Source organism: Manis javanica, chromosome 15, assembly GCF_040802235.1.
Source record: "Manis javanica isolate MJ-LG chromosome 15, MJ_LKY, whole genome shotgun sequence".
Lineage (NCBI taxonomy): Eukaryota > Metazoa > Chordata > Mammalia > Pholidota > Manidae > Manis > Manis javanica.
The window spans coordinates 84,507,064-84,527,294 of record NC_133170.1 but is presented as its reverse complement, the minus strand read 5'-3'; the positions used below and the strand labels follow the sequence as shown (position 1 = coordinate 84,527,294).

The 20,231-nt window shown below is 58.6% G+C and overlaps 1 protein-coding gene across 2 annotated transcripts in view; it reads right to left on the bottom strand.

The window, feature by feature from the left end:
- Positions 1-20,231, bottom strand: part of BCR (BCR activator of RhoGEF and GTPase) — a 107,866-nt gene that overhangs the window by 1,824 nt on the left and 85,811 nt on the right. For both annotated transcript variants that reach the window (XM_036993182.2, XM_073223540.1), the window contains exons 12-20: positions 20,059-20,134; positions 18,599-18,703; positions 17,914-17,988; positions 15,600-15,697; positions 13,664-13,795; positions 3,783-3,842; positions 3,009-3,118; positions 1,575-1,714; positions 642-776 (exon numbers count right to left, since the gene is read on the bottom strand). In XM_036993182.2, the coding sequence (XP_036849077.2) occupies positions 642-776; positions 1,575-1,714; positions 3,009-3,118; positions 3,783-3,842; positions 13,664-13,795; positions 15,600-15,697; positions 17,914-17,988; positions 18,599-18,703; positions 20,059-20,134 (931 nt within the window). The remainder of the gene's footprint in view (positions 1-641; positions 777-1,574; positions 1,715-3,008; positions 3,119-3,782; positions 3,843-13,663; positions 13,796-15,599; positions 15,698-17,913; positions 17,989-18,598; positions 18,704-20,058; positions 20,135-20,231) is intronic.

The window sequence follows — 20,231 nt, the reverse complement described above, 5'->3', positions numbered from 1 at the left end:
CTGTATCTCAAGGGGCCAATGGCACCATAGGGACCAATAGCAGGGGGTGCTGGACACGACTGCTCTCCCGCCAGCTCAGCCACTCTTGCCTGCTGCCCGGCAAAGCCCAGACCATGAGAAGCAGGGCATGGAATGGAGCCACAAGTGAGGAGCAGGGGGCTGCGAGGCCTGGCAGCCCCCTCATCACCCCGGGCCCCTGGGGGGTCCAGGATCTCTGATGAATGGCTCCGCGGCTGCAGCTGCGCTGTACACCAGCACTCCCACTGTGGACGCCACAGGTCAGACTGGCTGGAAGCCCCGCTTGACAGGGCCAGGACCTGGGGTTAGCACAGCAGGGCAGGCATTCCGGTGAGGAGGACGGTAGCCTTCAGACCCCATATCCAGGCCTGTCCACGGCAGTGTCGGCCATTTCACCCTCCTGGGCTACTTGGAGGGTACGGACAGGGCAGCCCTCTGAGGACTGGCATAGGCTTCCAGAACTGGCTTGGTTCTCAGTCCCCCCATCACCCTCGGAGTTTGGGCTTCAATGCAGACCATGGTGTGGGGGCACCGAGGGGTTCTCTCACCTTGCCGCTGACTCCCCACCGGCCACCCCACTGAGGACACCAGCAGCCAGGAGGGGCAGTGGGAGATGCACTCACCGATGCCCTCAGCAAAGCTGGGGTAGAACTCGTCCGTGAAGAGGGGCTCGGGCAGTTCTCGGAAGTAGAGCTTCAGCGTCCCGGCGATGGCGTTCACGTCCATCTCACTCATCATCACTGACACGTCCTTGTTATCTGAGGACAGCACGGACATGGAGGGTCCATAGCGCCTGGGCGCGGCTTACCCCAGGATGACTCCCCCTGTGAGCGGCTCATTTTACTTCTTCCAAGTGCCTGGCTGTTCTGACAGGGGAGAGTCCTAGCCCCTCCTCCTCTGCTGGGTGAGGGCGGCCTGGACAGAACCAGGCAGGTGTGACCCTGAGCAACTACCCATGACCGGCCTTGCCTGGGAACAGGAAGACACTGGGATTCCTTGTTCCATTTTAGGGTTTAAACCAGGCCTTCCCTTTGGCCTCAGGTGGCCACCAGCCCTCGTATCACAGGCCAGGCCGACTCCAGAGGCTGCTGGAACTATGCCCAGCCCACCCAGGGGGCTGGCCTTCCAGGGGTCCAGCCAGGGAGGGCGGAGTCTACAGGCATGAGGGCCCCCTGAGGTCCTGGTGTGCTCATCTGACAACTGGGACAGCTCCCCATCTTCTGGGCCATCAGACAGCACTGACCCCTGGACTCTGGCTGGCACTGCTTTATCACCCACAGGACAAGCAGACTGAGCCCCAGTGCAAGGTGGAGTCCCTGCATGGAAGCCCTGGTCCAACTCAGCAAGAGCCAGGCACGCACATCAGGACAGGTTAAGAACTGGCTTCTGTGCAACAGCTGACTCCCTTCTCTCCTCACTTTAAAAGTGACAGAACAGTAAGAGAAGAAATGGCGCAGAGCATCATCTAACAAGTATGGGCCCGGAGGGCGCCCAGAGAGACTCAGCACGGACACCTGCCCACACTTCCATCCCACACTGCCTGGGCCGACACTCACTGACGTCAAAGGCAGCCTTCAGCGCCTGGATGTCTGTGGCCACTCCAGACACACGGTAGATGCCCACTTCCTCCATGCCCCGGCGCTCGATCTCCTCCACGCACTGGCGCACGATGTAGGGCACCTTGGATCGCTCCCTCCTGTGAGGGCAGAGAAACGCCCTGAGTGCCCGGCAGCCCTGACCTGGGCCACGGTGGGGCTGGACCCATCACCGGTCTGCACACTTGGACGGACAGGTGAGGGTTTTCGCGGTAAGGAAGGAGCCTGGTGCCTGGTGCCTTGTGCCTTGTGCATGTTTTCCCTTCACCTGTGAGCTCCTGACCCTGACTGCTTATAACCAGGGCTCCTGGTAGCTGAAAGCCCTGGGAATTCCATATGACCTTTGGGGTAAGGTCAGGGGACTTTCTAAGTGGACTCAGCCACAACGAAGTTAGATAAAAGATCACCAGGCCAGGGTTAACAGGTGGCTGCACAGGGTCCTGGAGAGCAGTTGACTGGTCTCTGAGTCGGGTGGATGGCACCCATCTTGACCCTGCCACCCACTTGCTATGCAAGTGGCAAATCCTGATACCTCTGGGCCTCCACTAGGGGCGAGCCCAGCCAGAGCGAGCAGTCAGCCTGGCATCTGCTGGACGAATGACTCAACGGGGCTGCCTACCACTGGCCCCTGGAATCTTGTGACTTAAATGCTTTTCTCGTCCCTGTCTTAACTATGGATGATCCCAGTACTCCCAGGCAGGACCCTGGAGTACAAATACTTCAAAGACAGGAGATGGAGCTGTTTGGAGAGTTAGCTGGTATAGCATCTGGATTCAGGAGCCCAGCACAGCTCGGGCCCAGGCCACCCTCGTCAGTGGCATGTATCTGGGACTGCTGCTGAGTGTCCCCTCTGCTCGTGCCCAGAGCCGTCCAGGGGCACTGTGGGGAAGGGGAGTGGTGTTCAGACACAATTTGGTATCTGGAGAACATCCGATGCAGACAGCAAAGGCAGGGCCTGGCTAGATGCCAAAACTGGGGAAGTGAAATGGATTCTGGGAGGAAACAGCCTGTGTCCCCGAGAACTACCCTCAAAATGACATGAGAGCTGGCAACTGACCTGCGACAAAGGACAGGGATTGTTCTCATCCAACAGGAACCCTGATCATGACAAACTCCGAGCAAGGGAAGAAAACCCTGCCACCACGCAGTTCCAGGAGCCAGCCCACCCACACAGGAAGGGGGTGAGGACATTCCTGAGCTGATGGGACAAGTTTCGTAGTAAACACGGGAGGCAGCTAAGCACGCAGATGCTCCATGGGCTTGGGGGTGGGGGAGCGTCTCTGTGTAGCAACCATGCACAGAGGAGGACCCACACCTGCTCTTCTCGGGAACACCTGGGTGGGGAGCCTCAGGCAGGGGACGACAGACGCTGGGACCAGGCCCCTCGCCACTCACTTGGTGACCACGGCGATCTTGACTCCAAAGACGCCCGTCTGCTTTCTGGAAGGCATTCGCTTCAAGCTGAACTCCCTGCTGGTGAACTTGACTGAGAGTTTCACTTCAATCTGCGGAGGGAATAAGAGGCATGGCTTTCCCATCCTCCTGGTCCTTACAGCCCAAGTTCCCAGGGACCTGGGGTCTCCGCAAATCCTTCCAGCCCCGGGGCAGGCTGGCTAAGGTCCTGGGATGGGGCAGCCCGCATCCAACTCAGTAAGAGCCAGGAACAATCAGAAATACCCTCCACAGTCCCCACTGCCTCCATTTCTTTCTTATCATCATCATAAAAAAAATACAGAGAATAATGTAACAAAAAACTACAAATTGTTTGTCAAATGTTAACACTGTCACATGTGCCTAGACCATTTTTGGTGTGTGGTAGTGTTTTCCTTTTTTTTCTTTTTTTCTTTTTTTAAGGTCGAAATCCTTCTAGGGCACTGAAGGCTATTCAGGGGGCTCAGTTTCTACAGGCAGACCCCGGGTCAGGTACTGCCTATCCTAGGGAAGCAATGGATTATCATCGGAGGAGGGATCCTGAGGGTCTGGCCAGTGACTGCACTCTGGTCACCATACTTCTCGCACTGAGCAATTCTGCTCGGCAGGGCTTCTCCCATTCCAGCCATTCTCCCCTTGACACTAGCTCAGGCTTAGCCTCCCTCTGACTGTTCTGGAAGGAACGGGGCCACCCTAACTTCCTGGGGGAAGCACCAGCAGAGCCCCGTGGGTACATACCCCATTCATGGCGATGACGGTCCGCTGCCAGTCTCTGTCCGGCAGGGCCTGGGGGTCCAGCTGAAAGCAAGGAGTCGTGATGATCAGATGCCCTGGGGTCTGTGCGGAGCTCTGCTGAGCAGCCCCCAGGCCTGTTCCTTCTCCACACCTGAGCCAGAATTGGAGCTGGACCTTGGCCAGCACCTCTATCACAAAGCCAAGGGGTCCAGAAAGAGAAGCCCTGCTAGAAAGCCCAGAACTCTCCTGGCTCCCAGACCTTCGCTGCCTGGGGCCCAGGCATGAGTCAGTGACGTTTCAGGGCCCTGCACCCTGCTGCCCCCTCACCAGTCTTCACAGGCGCTACATGCAGCTCAGTAGAGGCTGAGCCATAGGTTCACATTACATTTTGGGAAACCCAATTTCAATGGCAGCTTGCAAGGGGCATGCCATCCAAGAGTTCACAACTCTTTTCTCCCATAGAGTGTTCCGTGGTGTGGCTGCAGGGGCCTGTGCAGGAGGCTCTCCAGTCCAGGCCAGTGCTGTGGCTGAGTCAGGCCCAGAGGACCCAGAGCCCAGCTCCCAACCACACAGCTAGGAAGAGGGGCTGGAGGAATGCTCTCTGCAGCCCCTCGAATTTCTACCCACAAGAACATTGTCTGAGTGCTGGTTGGAGAGACTGTACTACTTAGGGCCACCTAACAGTCTGTGCTGCTGTAAGACACCCCAACCTTCATGGTTGGGCTGTGAGTCCCCCACCCATGAGGGCTCTATCACCAGTCCTGGGGAGCACACATTCCATACCAGCAGCCTGGACGATAAGCACCTGGGGAGATCTTGTTAAAAAAATACCTCCTTGGTTCCGACAGCAGAGCTGTGCGAGCAGCTCGGAGTGGGGTCTAGGGTGTGCAAATTAGAAACCTCCCCAGGTCTCGTGTGAAGCCAGTCCAGGGAGCCACTGCCCAGCACCCCATAACCTAGTGCTCTCCATCCTGGGCCTCACGATTTCTTCACTTGCCTTGGAGAATGGTTCGTTTCTGCTACTCGGCTAGCCAGGCTTCACTTGTTTACCCACTCCAAGGGCCCTGAGAGGCGAGGCAGCTGCAAAGGGAGTCCCCCTTCCTCGGGCATGTGCACCGAGCCTCTGTCCCTGCTCATCCTGGGCACTGCTGGACCCCTCCTAGGACCCCTCCTAGGACCCCCTGGTTAACATTTCCAAGGGTCTGACAGACAGCAGCACAGAGACACAAGGGGTGCAGAGCGTCTGCCTCCGGGGTGTGCAGTGGCCATGGGTTCTCATTCCGCATCCGTCCCAGGTCCTTAGGGGTCATGTTCCCAGGCCACAGGAACCCTGCCCTGGGGCAGGGTCTGGGAGCAAGGGCCAGTCAGTCACAAATCACTCAGAAAAGGGACCCTCCCAAGTGGAGCTTCCCTGCCAGAGTGAATCCTGGGTAACAGCCTCCTCCAGGGGAGGCATGGGGCAGAACCTCTGTGCCCTGGAGCCAGCAGAGCCCTGGGCTCTCAACTAGACCAGGTGTGGGGGAAGGAGGTGAAGGGCATGCAGTGCTGGCCCGTTACTCCTGAGTCCTGGCTGTCCAGGAAGGAAGGGGCAGGTGCCGTTCCCCCTGTTCCCAAGGAAAGGGAGAGTTGAACAACCCTGGGAGTTTTTAAAAAGGGAGACACAGAAGCAGTTTCGACAGAAGCCACCCTTCCCTTTCCCTCCAAAGAACAGTAATCACCAGGTCCCTCTCCCCTTGAGAACCAGACGCGGTACCAGACAAGCAGAGGAACGGAGTGGAGGGCGGGTGGAGGCACCGAGCAGGACCCAGCCCCACGTGGCCCACCCTGCAAGCCCTGGCACACCCGCCTGCCCACCTTGCCCTTGCACGTGAGGCTCCGGATGCACGTCCACAGGGCCATGCCACGAGCACACAGGTGCTTTTCGGCAGAGGCCGCCCGGCTCCGGCCTGCCCAGCTCGGGTGGAAGTACCGCAGGAGGCCCTGTGCGGCGGTGGGAGCCGATGGCGTATCTCGCATCTTGGCCTTGCTGCTCGAGTGGATGCGGCTGACAGGAGTGCAGGGAACTCCCCGGCCTCCGGCCTTTTGTCCAGGCTTCTCAGGAAGCCCAGCCCCAAGGTCAAAGCTTCCAATCACCCACGGGTTCTACTTTTTTGACTGTATATGTAAAAAAACATCCCTGTCCCCGCCAGCAGCCTACTGGTTACGGGAACTCCAGCGTGTCACGGTTTTCCCTAAAGCCCAGAAAAGCCAAGCTTCCTTTTCAAGTGGCCAGTTTCCTGTGGGCGTATTTGGACACACTGAGTAACGTGTCTGCCCTGCTTGCCTGCCTCATGGCTGGATGTGCTCTGGGGACACCGTCCCCCAGGGCCTGCACAACTCTCACAGCCAGTGACCCCAATAACGGCACGACTGCCTTGGGTGGACTCGGGGCAGATAGCACCCGGCGGCTCACTGATGAGGGGGTTCACTGCCATCGCCCACCGCCACCTGGCTTCACCGGCTGGCCTCCACAGTGCAGCCGTGCCACAGGGATGCCGTGCGGTTCCTCACAGGGCCCCCGGCCCTCACGGCAGCTCCAGTGGGAAGACCATCCCCAGGCTGGCTGGGCTCCAAAGAACCACGCGTGCAGAGTGACGCGGAAGCGGCACGAAGAGCTAGACGGTGATGAGGCTGGTGGCTCGGCTCAGTCCAGGCTCAAGAGACATTTAAGGCTGGCACGCTCTCTCACGGGGCTATTTAAAGCACCGGGAAGTCAACAAGCAGGGGGCCGGGGCTTTTAAAAATAGAAGACTGAGGTTGAGGGAACCAGGAAATGGCGGTCGAGGGAAAAACCAAGCGTGGTTTGGATACCCACAAGGGCTCCTCGGGGTCTCGGCAAGGAATGCGCCTGCTGCCCGGGGCCGGGGCCAGGGTGTCTGCTCACACCCGCTGTCCGGAGGAGGAACATGGGGGTCCCTGTGTGTCTCCCCCAGGGCTGGACAAGGTGGAGATCTTGAAGGAACAACTGTGGTCGGAGGGCTCGGGGGATGGTTACCCCAAGGTCTGCCTGCCTGTGTGCCTCCTCCCTCGCCTCCTCATAGGCGAGCTTCCTCCATGCCCACTGCCACCGGCCAGGAGAGGTCCAGCAGGGCCTCCCCAGCACAGCTGACTGGCTCCATGTGTCCACTGTAACCCACCCCCTGGAGCATGCCTTCTAAGACAGCCACAGAATCTCCCAGGAAAAGAAATCTGCTCTCCCGCGACGGCTCCTAGCCCGGCCATCTGCCCTCTTGAGCTCTACCGCCCACACCTTTGGCCCTTTGCTCCCCTTCTCTGATCCCAACCAGGTGCCAGCGTTGCCTAAACAGATAAAGGAACGCCGCCAAGGACAGCTGCCCTAGAGAGGATAGGTGGTAACAAGTGCCGGTGCGGATGCGGACAAACAGGAGCCCCACATGCTGCCGTGGGGAAGCGAAATGCTGAAGCTGCTCCGGACACGCAGGGCAGGTCCTCAGAGGCACGCTCGGCTGCCCAACCCCCACTTACAGTCTTAGCTGTCCACGGAGGAAGAGGGAAAATATCCATTCACACGAGGACCTACCTGGGGGCACATGTTCACCGCAGCTGAGCTGTAAGTAGCCCCAAGCTGGAAACACCCCAGGTGCCCACCAGCCGGTGAGTGGGCGAACCACACGTAGCATGTGAGTACACACGAAGGGGCACGATTCAGCCATAAAGAGGAACGAAGTGCCGAGGCTCGCTGTGACGTGGAGGACCCTCAAAAACATTATGCGAAGTGCAGGAAGCCGTTCAAATGACTGCATAATACAGTTTAATTCTGTTCATATGAAATGTATAGAAGGTGCGAATCTATAGACAAGAAGCAGGTCAGTCTGGGGATGGGAACAGGAAGGGACATCGCCTGGCATGATGGGAATATTCTAAAACTGGATTATTAGGGACAATCACTCAACTCTGTAAATTCACTGAAACTCATTGAATTATGCACTAGAAATGGATGCACGTATGGTATGCCAGTTAAAGAAAAAGGATACAGGGTCCCAAAGTGGTCTGCGATAGGACAAGGAAGGCCTGGGTCCCCATCGCCTCACTCGCTCCCCGGGGCCATGCTGCTTTCTCAGGACACATACTGGGGAACCTGCACAAGGGTTTACTCTTGTGGTTTTCCATGTTGACAACTTTTACAGCTGAAACTCCTCAGATGTGTTAAAAATAATCATCATGGCTATTATGCTACCGGTGCAAGAGACCCCTGGGACCCGCCACCTCCAAAGCAGTGTTTAGGACGTGACACTGGCTTTGCTGCTGCTCACGCCCCTGAGCCACCCCCAGAGCAGCCAGGAAAGCATCCTTACCAGCCTCAACAGGAGGCCCTGGCAGGGCGCACGGCCTGTGGGAGCAGTGGGCCTGGCCCTGAGATGCTCCTGTGACAGAGGCGGGGCCTTTTGGTGCCTTTGTGACAGTGTGTGCTGCCCCCACCCCCTGACTAAATGCCACACCTCCCCTGCCCCGTCTCCTTCCTGGGTCTTCACGCCTCATCTTTAATTTGGTGGAGATCCACCTCCTCTGCCAGAAGGTAAGCTCGCTTAAGACGGGGCTTTTGTCTACTTTATTCACTGTGGCATCTCCATGGCCAGACATATATGCATTATGATATGAATGCAAATGTATCTGCTACACATTCTGGCAGAGAGTGAGCATTCACTGCGTGCCCTGGGGTTTGCTGAGAGCCAGGTGCCTGCCCTCTTGCAGGTGAGGGTGCTGAGGCGCCAGGGCGTGGCTGGGGGAGGGGAGGCAGAACCAAGGGCTTCCCCAGCGCGCTGCGCAAGCAGGGCCAGATGTGCCCTCTGGGGCTCGGAGACCTCATGGAGGGGGCGATTCATCGAGTCTCGGCTCCCATGTCCATCCCTGTACCCTGTGGGTAAGTGCATGATTCAGTGGCATTAACAACATCCACAGTGTCGTAAAACCACCAGCACCGCCACCCATCTCCAGAATTTCTTCATCATCTCGAACAGAAAAACTGTACTCATTAAGCAGTAATTCCCCATCCCCACCATGCCTCTGGCAAATTCTAGGCATTTGCCTATCTTAGGTACTTCATCTAAGTAGAATCATGCAGTACTTATCCTTTTGTGCCTGGTTAATTTCATTGAGCATAGTGTCTTCAAGGGTCATCCATATTGTGTGTGTCACAGTGTCCTTCCCTTTTTATGGCTGCGTAATATGCCACCGTCTGGGGGGCCACATTTTGTTTATCTACTCACCAGGAGATGGGCACCTGGGCTCTTTCCCACCTGAGGCTGTCCTGCTCAGCACTGCTGTGAATATACGTGCTCCACTCTTGATGGTTTCTCCATATTCACACTGCTGCCAGGCACTGTGGTGTGGGCTCATGGGCACAAGTGCCGCAGAATGGGTGGCTGAGCAGGGAGAGGGCGGACCTCACTGCTCGGTAAGGGATGGAGTGCTGTTGCCAGGGCATCGCTAGACAGGGCAGAGTCGTACCTGCTGGGCTGTATCCAGCCAGGTTTCTACATGTGAAGCCAGCAACCCGGGCCAGTGGAGGAATTTGGGAAACCACACAAGCCAGTCCCGAGTGCCAGCTCTGAATGAAGCAGGGGTCAGACTGGAGACCTGAGGCCCATCTCATTCGAGACTCACGTAAAATATTAAACAAAATAAGCTCTGCTGCCCCCACTGGAATTTGAGTTGTGAGTCCAGGTAGGCACTTAAGCAGGAGAAATGGGAGAAGACAAAATTCTAGAATACAAAGGTACTTGTTAAGCAGAAGAAACCCGGGGCTGAGGGGATTTAGTCAACGTAGAAAATTTGCAAATGCAGAAGAGAGCAGAAAAGACTGAAGGAGAAACCCAAACAGCTACGAGGCTTCAGTGCTGCTAGGCTTTGCCGACCCTGGCCCGAGACATGCCGGGGCACTGGGGGAGGCCCCAGTCCTGCCCCAGGAGGACCCGGTCAGGCCATTAGTAGGCTGGACACCTCTGCCCAGCCCTCCAGCTTCACCACAACCCACACACTTGCATGGATCCTGTGCCCCTCCTGTCCCTGGAGCATAGGACGCTGACACCGCCATCTAGGAAAATCCTCCCCTGAAGCCTTGGCCTCAGGGATCCCAACTCTGTGAAGGCCTCTCTGTCCTGACTCCCCTCAAACAGCCGTGCCATCCAAGCCCCCTGGCTGCCCTAGGGCGGGACGTGCCCCGCCCGGCTCTCACTGCACCCACAGTGGCCTCCCTTCCAAGCCTCTCTGCTCCGGACGGTGATGCCTGGGTGCCCCAGGCAGTCCCCAGGGTGGCGCGGTGGGCTCCTGGTGTCTGGGCGTGGACTGGGTGACCCTGCTTTTCCATGGGGGCCCCTCCCCGGGACCTCTGCACCTGTCTGCCCAGAGGGCTTGGACTCCTGTGTCCTGACGCTCTGAAAAGACCAGCTCACTGCCCTGACTTCTGCAGGTAGAGCCCTCCACCCTCCTCTCACAGAACTCCCATCTTTTGGGGGAGGAGGTGGGCCCCTGGCAAGGCACCTGCAGAGCAAGGCCTGCAACCTGAGCCTGGAGGCTCCTGAGCACTCAGCTCACCAGCACCATGCAGGGGAGTAAAACCAGACGGCCCCAGGGCCCAGGCATGGGAGACTGGGCCCCAGATGATTCTGATGAGATTGGGCCCCAGGACCCAGATGATTCTGATGAGACTGGGCCCCAGGGCCCCAGACAGGCATGTGAGCAGCTTGGGTTTGACCTCCACCCCTGGTCTCCTTCTCAGGGTGCCTGGGGACCTGCCCAGTCCTCCTGGCTAACTCTAGATCTCTCCCTGGCCGCCCACACCTGGGGGCTGCCCTTCCCACCTCACTGGAAGTTAGGGCCCCCTACTCAACGTGTGAGTGAAGGTATGTATGGGGTAGGGGGTGCCTGGTGTGTAGCAGGGGCCACATTATCCCCCCACTTCCAGCAGCAGGATCCACAGGGCCACATGCCCCTCCCACAGGGCATGCTGGAAGGTGGTTGATATTATGAGGCAAAGTGGGTGGGATGGTGGGAACCCCAAGTCATGGACGTCCCCTCTCCCTGTGTACCCCACACAGAAAAGTGTCCCTGGGGGCCAGGGATGGGAAGAGGCCTGGCTGGCATAGCAGGGTGTCCCCGCGGCTCCGACTTCCTTCTCCTCCTGTGGATCCCGGTTCATAAGCAAGCCCCTCCAGGAGCCCAGGGTCTCCAGGGGACAGCCCAGCGCTGCCCACTCGGGGTGACTCACAAATGCCCGCCGCAGTGCTGGGATTCCTTCCCAGCTAATGCCGGCGCAGGGCCAGGCCTCCCACTCAAGGAGAGACAGACATGGGGGTGGGGCCAGAGCCCACACTCTCCCCAACAGCACGATGGCAAACAATCCGGAGGGCGGCAGCCGACCCCGAAGGCCCGCACGGCTGCACGACCCCCGCCCGCTCACACGTGGGGAAACATGTTTAGACAGGCCGAGGGAGGACTCACCCCATCGCCGGAGCTGTGGTGGGGGTGGGGCCGAGGGAGCCGACAGTCTCCCCTTGACCAAACTCAGAGGCTCCTCCGAGCTGTTTTTCCAACTAGGCCTCACCCGCAGGCAGGTACCCAAGAGCCCAACTTCACCAAGAATCCTGCTAAGTCAGTTAGCAAGATTCCCCCATCCTTGATAGCTGATTCTCTGACATGTAGCCACATTCCTCATCCCCCACTGCCCCCAGGTGATGTCTGAGTGCCTCGGCCTGCCTTCAAGACTCCCGTTAGGCTGGTTCAGATTCCCCCGTACTCGTGACGTTTCCTCTAAGTAACTCATCCAGTGACACCCCCCAGCCTGCTACACCTTCCCACGTCTCCCGGTCGTGTTCAGCATTGAGTTCCGGTCCTTCTCGCCCCGCTACAGGTTCCACTGCAGCGGCCCTACACCCAGGTTGACAGTCCCCCTGAGCGCAGCTGGCCTCGCCACCGGAAAGAGAGCACTGGAAATTTTTTTTTTAGCAGAGTCCGTGTCCTCCATCCCTATCTCGGCCCGAGACTGGGTCCTCCTAGGAGGCCCAGCAAGGTAGAGCTTGCCGGAGGACAACTCCCCAGGGACGTGGTGGGGAAATGCAGACTGCGATCTGGCGGTGGGAAGAGACAGCAAACAGCCAGGAACTCAAACAGATGTCCCTCGCTGGCCCCCACATTGCTGCTCTCTCCCCTGGGACGGGGCAGGGTAGGGTGCTCACCTGGCACCCTCAGACTGTCGGACAGACTATGCAGTAAGCACACACATCTGTCAAGGGGGTACTCTGGTGGTGGAGGTAAGGACCCGGCTGGTCACAGGCTCCTGGCCAGGACCCCAGGGGTGGGGTGACTAACACTGGCCTGCAGCCTGAAGCCCTGTGCTACTAAGACCCTACAACTGGCCCAATGGTACATCAGGCTGACGGGAGCAAGGAGGGGCCGTGCCCTTCTTGCCAAGACTGGGCCACAGGTAGGACTCAGGTCCAGGTGACAGGCTGCCCCGCTTAGAGGGTCTAGTCTGTGGGGTCGGCCAAGGCTGTAGGCCGGCTGCCCTCGGAGACGCAGGGTGAGAGGGATTTCACCTGCTTTCTTTCAGTGTCTTTGTACTTCCCTGTGTGGGTGGGGCCTGCTGGTGGGGGGGCGGGGGCAGGAATAGGGCCACCAGAGAGCATTTTTGCTCTTAGACCTGGTCTCAAGGTACAGGGTGGGCCCCGGAGGCCCTGAGCCACTGAGTCCTCTAACAAGCTTCCGAGGTGGGACAAGAGGCAGCGCGCGTCTCCCAAAAACTTGGTGAACCACAGCGGGCCTGGAGCCATTGCTGACTGAGGCCTTGCTTGTCTGCGTGGTGAGCACACGGCCCTCCCGCAAAGACAGGCGCTCAAGGGGGCGTCACCCTGCCTCCGACCTTTCCTGCTGCTCAGTGTTTCACCACAAAAGGATTTTTACTTCCTGCCCTCTGGGAAGGGAGGTGGGGCTTCTTGGAGAGCCCTGTCCCCCTCCAGGCACCTGGGAGGCCCAGCCCACTCCCCTACAGGCTTCACCTGGGTCCCAGGGTAGGTACTAGGGGATTGGGAGCAGTCAGTGCCCACCCCCAGGCAGGGCAGGAGGAACCTGCTTAGCTGCGTCTGGTTAAGATGCCCCATAAAGAAAGTGGATACCAGGGCTTTCCCTAAGAGGGGTGCAGAAGAGCGTGAGTGCAGCTACAATACACACAAGGCCGGCGGCACAGCTGCCAACTGCCAAGGCACGTAAAAGCTGGGGTGGCCTCCAGGGCCCAGGCAAACTACGAAGAACTGAGGGCCTCCTGGCCTGAGGACCCGGGGATCCCGTGCTGGGCCTTTGTGGGCACGTGCCCACCAGCGTGTTCTATGCCGAATCCTGGGGGGATCTATGCCCACCCCATTCAGGGATGCAGCCGCACCCCCTTGTAACTGGATCTAGAGGCTAGAGAGGGGATGTCCAACAGGTGGGCCCTGAGACTCGGGCTTTTACAAGAAGCGGCCTCGTAATGGCGGCCCAGGTGAGGCCTCGCCTCACTGTTCTGCCTCTGGGCTTCCCTGAGGCCATGAAGAACTGGGGCGCCCGCTGGAAAGGCAAGTTGAACTGGAATTCTTATAGGACAAGACAGGGCACAACACTCAGAGAGAGGGGCGGGAAAGGGCCCACGAAGGCACTGGCCCCGGGTCCCCGCGGCGCGGGTCTGGGCTGGGCCTGCCCCCTCTGCGAGCCCAGGGTCCCCCACCGCAGGCCATCTCAGGGCCTCTGGGCGTCACTGGGGAAGAACAGGGCAATCTGGGCGGGGGGCATGAGGGGAGGCAGGGGCAGGGGCATGAGGGTGTGTTGGCGGGGGCAGGGGTGGGGGAGGGCCTCACCTGGACCTGGCCCTTCCCCACGATCCGGTCTGTGCTCTCGCCGTCCTCCTTGGTGATCCTGGCTCTGTTGTAACACTTCTCATAGCACAGGATCCTCAGGGTCTGGGAGCCTTCCAGCTCGATCTCAAACTCCTGCAGCCCCAGGGACAAGGGGCGTTACCAGGCAGGCCTGAGTGTGTGGCCCAACGGGCCCCCTCTGTTCCGTGGCTCAACGACGGCCTCCTTGCTGCCCCAGGGGGACCTCCTCGTTTACGTCCTGCAACACAGACCCTCAGAAACTACTTTCCTGTGAGCACTGCGCGGGGGCCCAGTCTGCGTGCTTCGGAAGCTCTGATGCCTCTCAAACCTAACGCAAACTCCACGAGCAGCACCTCAAAGGGCAGCGCCCACCACCTGCGCCAGAGGCTCCTGGGTGCTGCTCACAAATGCAGATGTGCTGTGGATATGGGTAATAATGGGGTGTCAGTGTAGGTCCACTGACTGTAACAAGCGTCCCACTCTGGGGCACCAATAGTGGGGGAGGCTGTGTGTGTGTAGGGATGGCGGGGTATATGGGAAACCTGTCCTTTCTGCTCAGACCTAAAGCTGCTCTAAAAATATATGTCTGTTTGAAGGGAAATAAATAACTGATCCGGGGAGGTGACAGAGGAGAGAGAGAGGCCTTGGAGGAGGAACAGCCCCCCACAGGCTCTGGCGTTGCCTGCTGTGGGGAGTGGCCCCAGCCTCCTCCTCCACCCACAACAGCTTCAGCAAATTCTGTGTCCCACCAATGCTTCCTCGGCACGGGTTCCTGGCAGGGAAATGGAAGAGGGTGAGGGGGAAAGAGAAAAGCAGACATTTCTGAGTCTGAATGGGGGTGGGGAGGGTGTGCATGCTAGGGACATGTAGGCCCCTGGACGATCCAGACGCACAGCCAAGGCAGCTGCCAGGTGACTTGCTGCTCCAGAATGTTCCGTGAACCTCCAGCTCTGGCTCACAACGAAAACACTGCACAGTGTCTGGAACCCCTGCCTCGTGGTCTCTCGCTCTGAAAAGCCTTTGATGGATCCACTGGCTCTGATCTCCCCTTTCTCACAGCAGCCCTTCTGCAGGGACACCCAGAGCTATGACGACCGGACTCCCAGTGTCCCAGGGCCGCAGATCAGAGCAGGGGGTGCCGAGACCTGGGTTCTGGCCTCACTGTTCCGCCAGCAACACAACCCAAGGGGGCCCAGGCAGTCCGCTGGGCCTTAGCTTCCTCCTCGGCAGGAGTGGGCTGTGGCGGCGCTCTGCAGCCCAGCTGCCGTGGCCCACCTCCCTTGAGGGCTGCACTGCTCCAGGCTGGGAGAGGGCATTCTCACAGATCCGGGGACCTCATGGATACTGGCCACTCTGCAATTACCCCCGGCTCCTGAAGGCCCAAAGCCAGACGGTATGCGGGCAGTTCTCCAAGGTGGAGAAAAACCGAGCAGCAAACTAGAAAACCAACACCAGGGACAAGCACACAGGAGCCTTCAGCCCAGTGAGGCCAGAGAGCAGGGCCTTTGGGTCCCCAGCCCCCGGGAGCAGAGGGCCTGGTTTCCAGCAACCAAGAGGGTGAGCTCATTCCAACTTATGAGGAAACACGCTATGGAAACCTTCCAAGTAAACGCAAAGCAATAACAAAGGCGGCACAAAAGCCCTGTTAAGTTCTTTTCCTGAACACACTTCTCTGGCAATACAGGTGGTTTCTATGTGATAGGTGGTGGTGGGGAGTACGATTCTCAGGAACAGGGAGATAAAATCTCTCGGACACATCCTCCCCTTCCCTGCCCCAGGAGATTCCTGGAGTGCTGGTGGAATGCCTCGGCTTCACCTTCGGGGGAAGCCATCCGGAAGCCCCCAGGGGCTCAGGCTCCCAGACTCCATGGACCATATCCTGGCTGGCTGGCAGGCGAGACTTGCCCGGAAGCCTCACCTCATTCCAGTTTGGCGCAGTCGTGTCTCTGTAGACGCGTGTCTTGGCTTTATTCACGAAATACCCAAAGGAATCCACTTCCAGGGTGCAGTACAGATCTGCGGGAGGGAGATGCAGGGGGTGACCATGCTTTTCCACACTACCCACGTGATATTTCCAAAACAAGAAAGAAAATGGTCTTTTCTTTTTGGAAGTAAACACCAAACCAGCGACCAGCACGCACACTGACACCTCCGGCAATGACTGCCTGCAGTGCAGTGGGAACCGGGGCCTCTCAGGACACCTGTCACGCAGTCACTGGCAAACCCCACGTGAGCTCAAGCCTCTGTGGGCTCAGGACCCTACGGCTGGGAAAATGTGCCATCACCTCCAGGGGGACACACCAGGGGGCCAGGGAACTGCCTACAACCTGCGCAGACCCACTGTGAGTTTACCAGGTTATCAGGGAAGGGTGCAGACCAGTGCCAGGCACCGAGAGCAGCTCAGGACTAGGCAGGTCGTGGGGTGCAGGGTGAGCAGAGGGCGGCGAGGCCTGGTGGTAGAGACCAGGGAGAAGGCCAGGGCAGGTGGCCAGAGCAATGAAGACACTCCACTGGAGAATGGCATGTCACTGATATCACCTGTGACCTGGACAGTGGCTTCCAGCCTGGCCACAGGATGAGCAGGACATGAAATACGAGGAACAAGTTTGGGGGTCACAGGGATAGGTTCCATTTGGGCATGGGGAGTCTAGAACGTGGGTCGTTGAGAAGACAAATGGAAAGGCAACAGAGGGAGGCCAGGAGAGATAAGTAGGGCTGGGGAGGTCGCGCCAGGCGTCATCCGCCTTGCTGACGGGAGGATCCCTGGAGCAGGAAGGAGCTGCAGCGAGGGAGGAAGGCCCAGGCGGAAGCCCCCAAAATACCAGCATTTGTGGGGCTGCCTTAACAGAGAAAGGGGCCCTGGGGAACAATAACGGACATTTGACAGCTTTATCGAGGTACAACCTGCCTGCCATAAAAGCCATCCGTTTTAAGTTAGAGGATTTTTGGTGAATTCACACACTTGTGCGAACTGCACCACGGTCATTTCAGGACTCTGCCCCCACCCCAAAAGCCCCCTTGGGTTCAAATGATGTCACTTCTCCCATCCCACGTCCCAGACCACCATGAATAGGCTTTCTGTCTCCACATTTTGCCTTTTCTAAAAATTTCATATACAAGTAGTCGTCTGCATCTGGTCTTTTGTTTAGCACTAACTCTTTTCAGGCTCATTCATGCTGCTGCCTGTATCAGCAGCTCCTTTCATTGCCAAGTGCTGGTCCATACACGGATAAACCATGCTTTGTTTATCATTCATGTCCAGGTCTTTATGTGGACATATGTTTTCATTTCCTCAAGTAAATACTTGAGAGGCTGCTGGGTCACAGGGCAGGGGTGTGTTTAACTTTAAGAATCCAAGAAAGTGTCTTCCAGGGTGGCTGAGCTGCTCTGCATTCCCGCCAGCAGTGTCTGAGGGCCCAGTTCTCCCCACTTCCCAGCCAGCATCCACCGCTGGGAATCCTTCTGACTACTGCCATCCCGGTGGGTGTGAGGTGGCACCGCACTGCAGTTTTAATTGAGCGTCTCTTCCTGTGCTTACTAGCTATTTGGATGTCCTTGGGGAAGGTCAACGAACATCTCTTGCTTAATTTTTTTTATTGGGTTTTCTCTTTAGTATTGAATTCTGTGAATTCTCTATACATCCTGGGCACACGTCCCTTATGGCGTATGGATGGTTTGTAGGTAATAACCTTTTCTTCTGTGGCTTGTTCGGGGATTCTCGTTTTGTTCTGCAGCAATAGCAGGAAAGGCCGGCAAAACGGAGCCTTCCCTACGTCCTGGACCCTCCAAGGGGCCCTGAGGGCCTGCGTGGAGCCACGCTGAGGTGTGCAGCACTCCTCCCGGACTGAAATCAGCCAGCCCTCACTGCGCTGACAGCTCGAGTAGATGGGGGACCCCTCCAAAGGGAAAGGAGGAAGAGGGTATCCATCCAGCTCGTCAGAGCAGCCAAATCTACTTTGCTGATGGGGTCAAGGTGCCATGGCCCCCCTAGCTTGGAACCTAGGCCATATTTTCTGTCTGCAGACTGTGGCACCTGTGATTACAGGACACGGCTGCACAGGGCAGCTCACTGGCTCGCAGGACCTGAGGAAGGCACAGAAATGGCAGGTCCCTCTGGGCATCAACCAGCACCAGCACCTCAATGATGCCTGCTGGTAAAGGGGGCCAGCCCCTGGCACCCATGCCCTCTGGCTCAGTGCCCTGACACCTCCCTCCGCAAACCAGCCACTTACGTGAACTCTGCGTAAAGCCAGTAGCGGAGTGGACGATGACATTCAGGAACCCGGAGAGCCCGGGAGATTCGTCATCTGTGCAAGAGACGAGAAGTGAGCGTCTGTTCTGAGAGGGGAGGCAGGTGACAAGCTCTGCTTCAAAATCGACCCTCAAGGGGTCACCATGTGACTGTCATTGGCAAGGGGCAGGATGACGTCATGAGCCAGGAACAAACCCATTGTGGCCTATGGCTCAAGGACCTTAGGATCTAAGTTGGGGTCACAGCACAGGTTGACCAGTGACTGAGACAAGATGTAGTAATGTTCCCAGGACAGGCGAGGGGTCGGGGTAGTGAGCAACGTGGGTACACGTGCACATGCGTATACAAGCATGTACCTGTGTCAAGGAGCGTGCGTGTATGCCAGAGTGTACGCAAAATGCAGCATGACAGAGTATGTGGGAGGGAAGCACCTGGCTAGTGGGGACAGAGGGGCAGGATGAGACCCAGGGCAGGGAAGGTCTGAGGAGTGCCTTGTGACCAGGGACAAAGCCATCGGTCGCCTTAAGCAGCCAGCAGCCGGGGAGACACCACCCCTAACCCATCCCGCCACCCCTGGAAGGGGCCGACAGGCCCAAACGGCACACACACGGCCCCAAGGACAGCGCCGTCATGGGAGGGGCGGTGGCCTCTGCAGGGCGGCCCACCTTCCTTGTTGGTGGTCAGTGGAATGCTGTGAACAGTCTGGAGCTTGACACACGAGTTGGTCAGCATCTGCAGCTCCACGGACGTCAGCGAGAAGCTTTTGAAGCCTGAGACGGGGGAGCATGGGTGCATCAGCCAGCCGGTCTGTCTACAGGGCTCTCAGACCTCCCGGGACACCCAGAGGGCACTACTCCTAGGTCCCCGCACTGGACCCTCACCATGCCCCAGCGAGCAGCAGTAAGTGGCAGAGTGATGTGTGGCCCCAGAAGCCCCAGAGGATGAGAAGAATCAGCATAATGCTTAGAAACATAGGTATCTGCCTGCAACCCAAGCACAGCCATACGGCAAGTGTGAGAGGGCCGCCTGGAGCATCTTCCCGTAGGGTGTCCCCGGACACCCAGCACAGCTCTGCCCCCTACCCTGCTAATGCGGGCCCCATCTCTCCCCTGGCGAGGAAATGGGCTTATTTCTGTACAATGCTGAGCAGGGAAGATGCCGCCACTCTGCAAGTGGTCTGGGTGCCCTGGGGACCGAGCACAGGCAGGGCTGCGGGAAGCAGCCACCAGAGCTGCCAGGAGTGCCTTGTTCCCCAGGACGCAGGGGCACTGCAGGGAGGCGGGGAGGGGCACGGATCAGCACAGGGCAGGCACGTGGAGCCCCAGCCCACCCTGGACACAGTCAGTGCTCAGCCAGGTGCCCCTGCAAGTGGGACAGTGGCACACAGAGAGAGCAGGTGGGAGCCACTTAGCCAGGACAGCTCAGGAGTCCCAAACCATACGGCTCGGGGGCAGAGCAGGGAACCAGGCAGCTATAGCCCCAGGACTTGGGGTGGGTCTGCTTCCTACCCATGAAGACTGCCATGCAGCACAGGGGCAGCTCTGAGCTGGGCGGGAAAAAACTGTGCACAGAGAGAAGCACCCAGCAGAGGGGCTCGGCTGTTCAAGGGGAGTGAGCGCCCTGCCCTGAGAGTGTCATGGGGAGGCCACAGAGACAGGGGAGTGGGGCCAGCAGCTTGGCTGTCCAGGGGGGGCTCAGTCAAGGGCCCTTTGGCATCAGCACCTGCTGGGGTGTGGGGCAGGCCTGGACGGGCAGGCAAGGGGGGTGAGCTGTGTGTGGGGGGCAGGCCCAGGGGAAGGCAGCAAGGGTGTAAGGTGGCCCCAGGGGGCAGGCTGGGAATCCAGGGGAGGCTTGGGAGAGAGGGAAGGGCTCCTAGAGGAGGGCAGAGGGTCAGTGGGGTGGCACACAGGGGATGCGGGGGAGGCCTGGAAGCACGGAGGGCATGGGGCCCTAGCAGGACACCAACTCTCCAATGGTTTCCTGTCAGAGCTCCACAGAACATTCACTTGGAGCAAAGCCCCACGCGCAGCCGCCTTGGGGAACCGAAAGGTCGGAAACCACAGGAGGAGCGCAGCATCCACCCCAAGGTCCCGGAGCAGAGGGCCTACCGGGCAGAGCCACTTACACTTCTTCTGCTGCTCCCGGATGGTCTCCCTCCACTCGGCGCGCTCGTAGTCAGATGAAATCAGGAATGTGTAACTCTAGGAAGGCGAGGACACAGCCCAGTTATCTCTGCTCCAGCTGAGGCAGTGCTCTGGCCGCCATCTGTGTGGAGTCCTCTGGGGCACCCCCACAAGG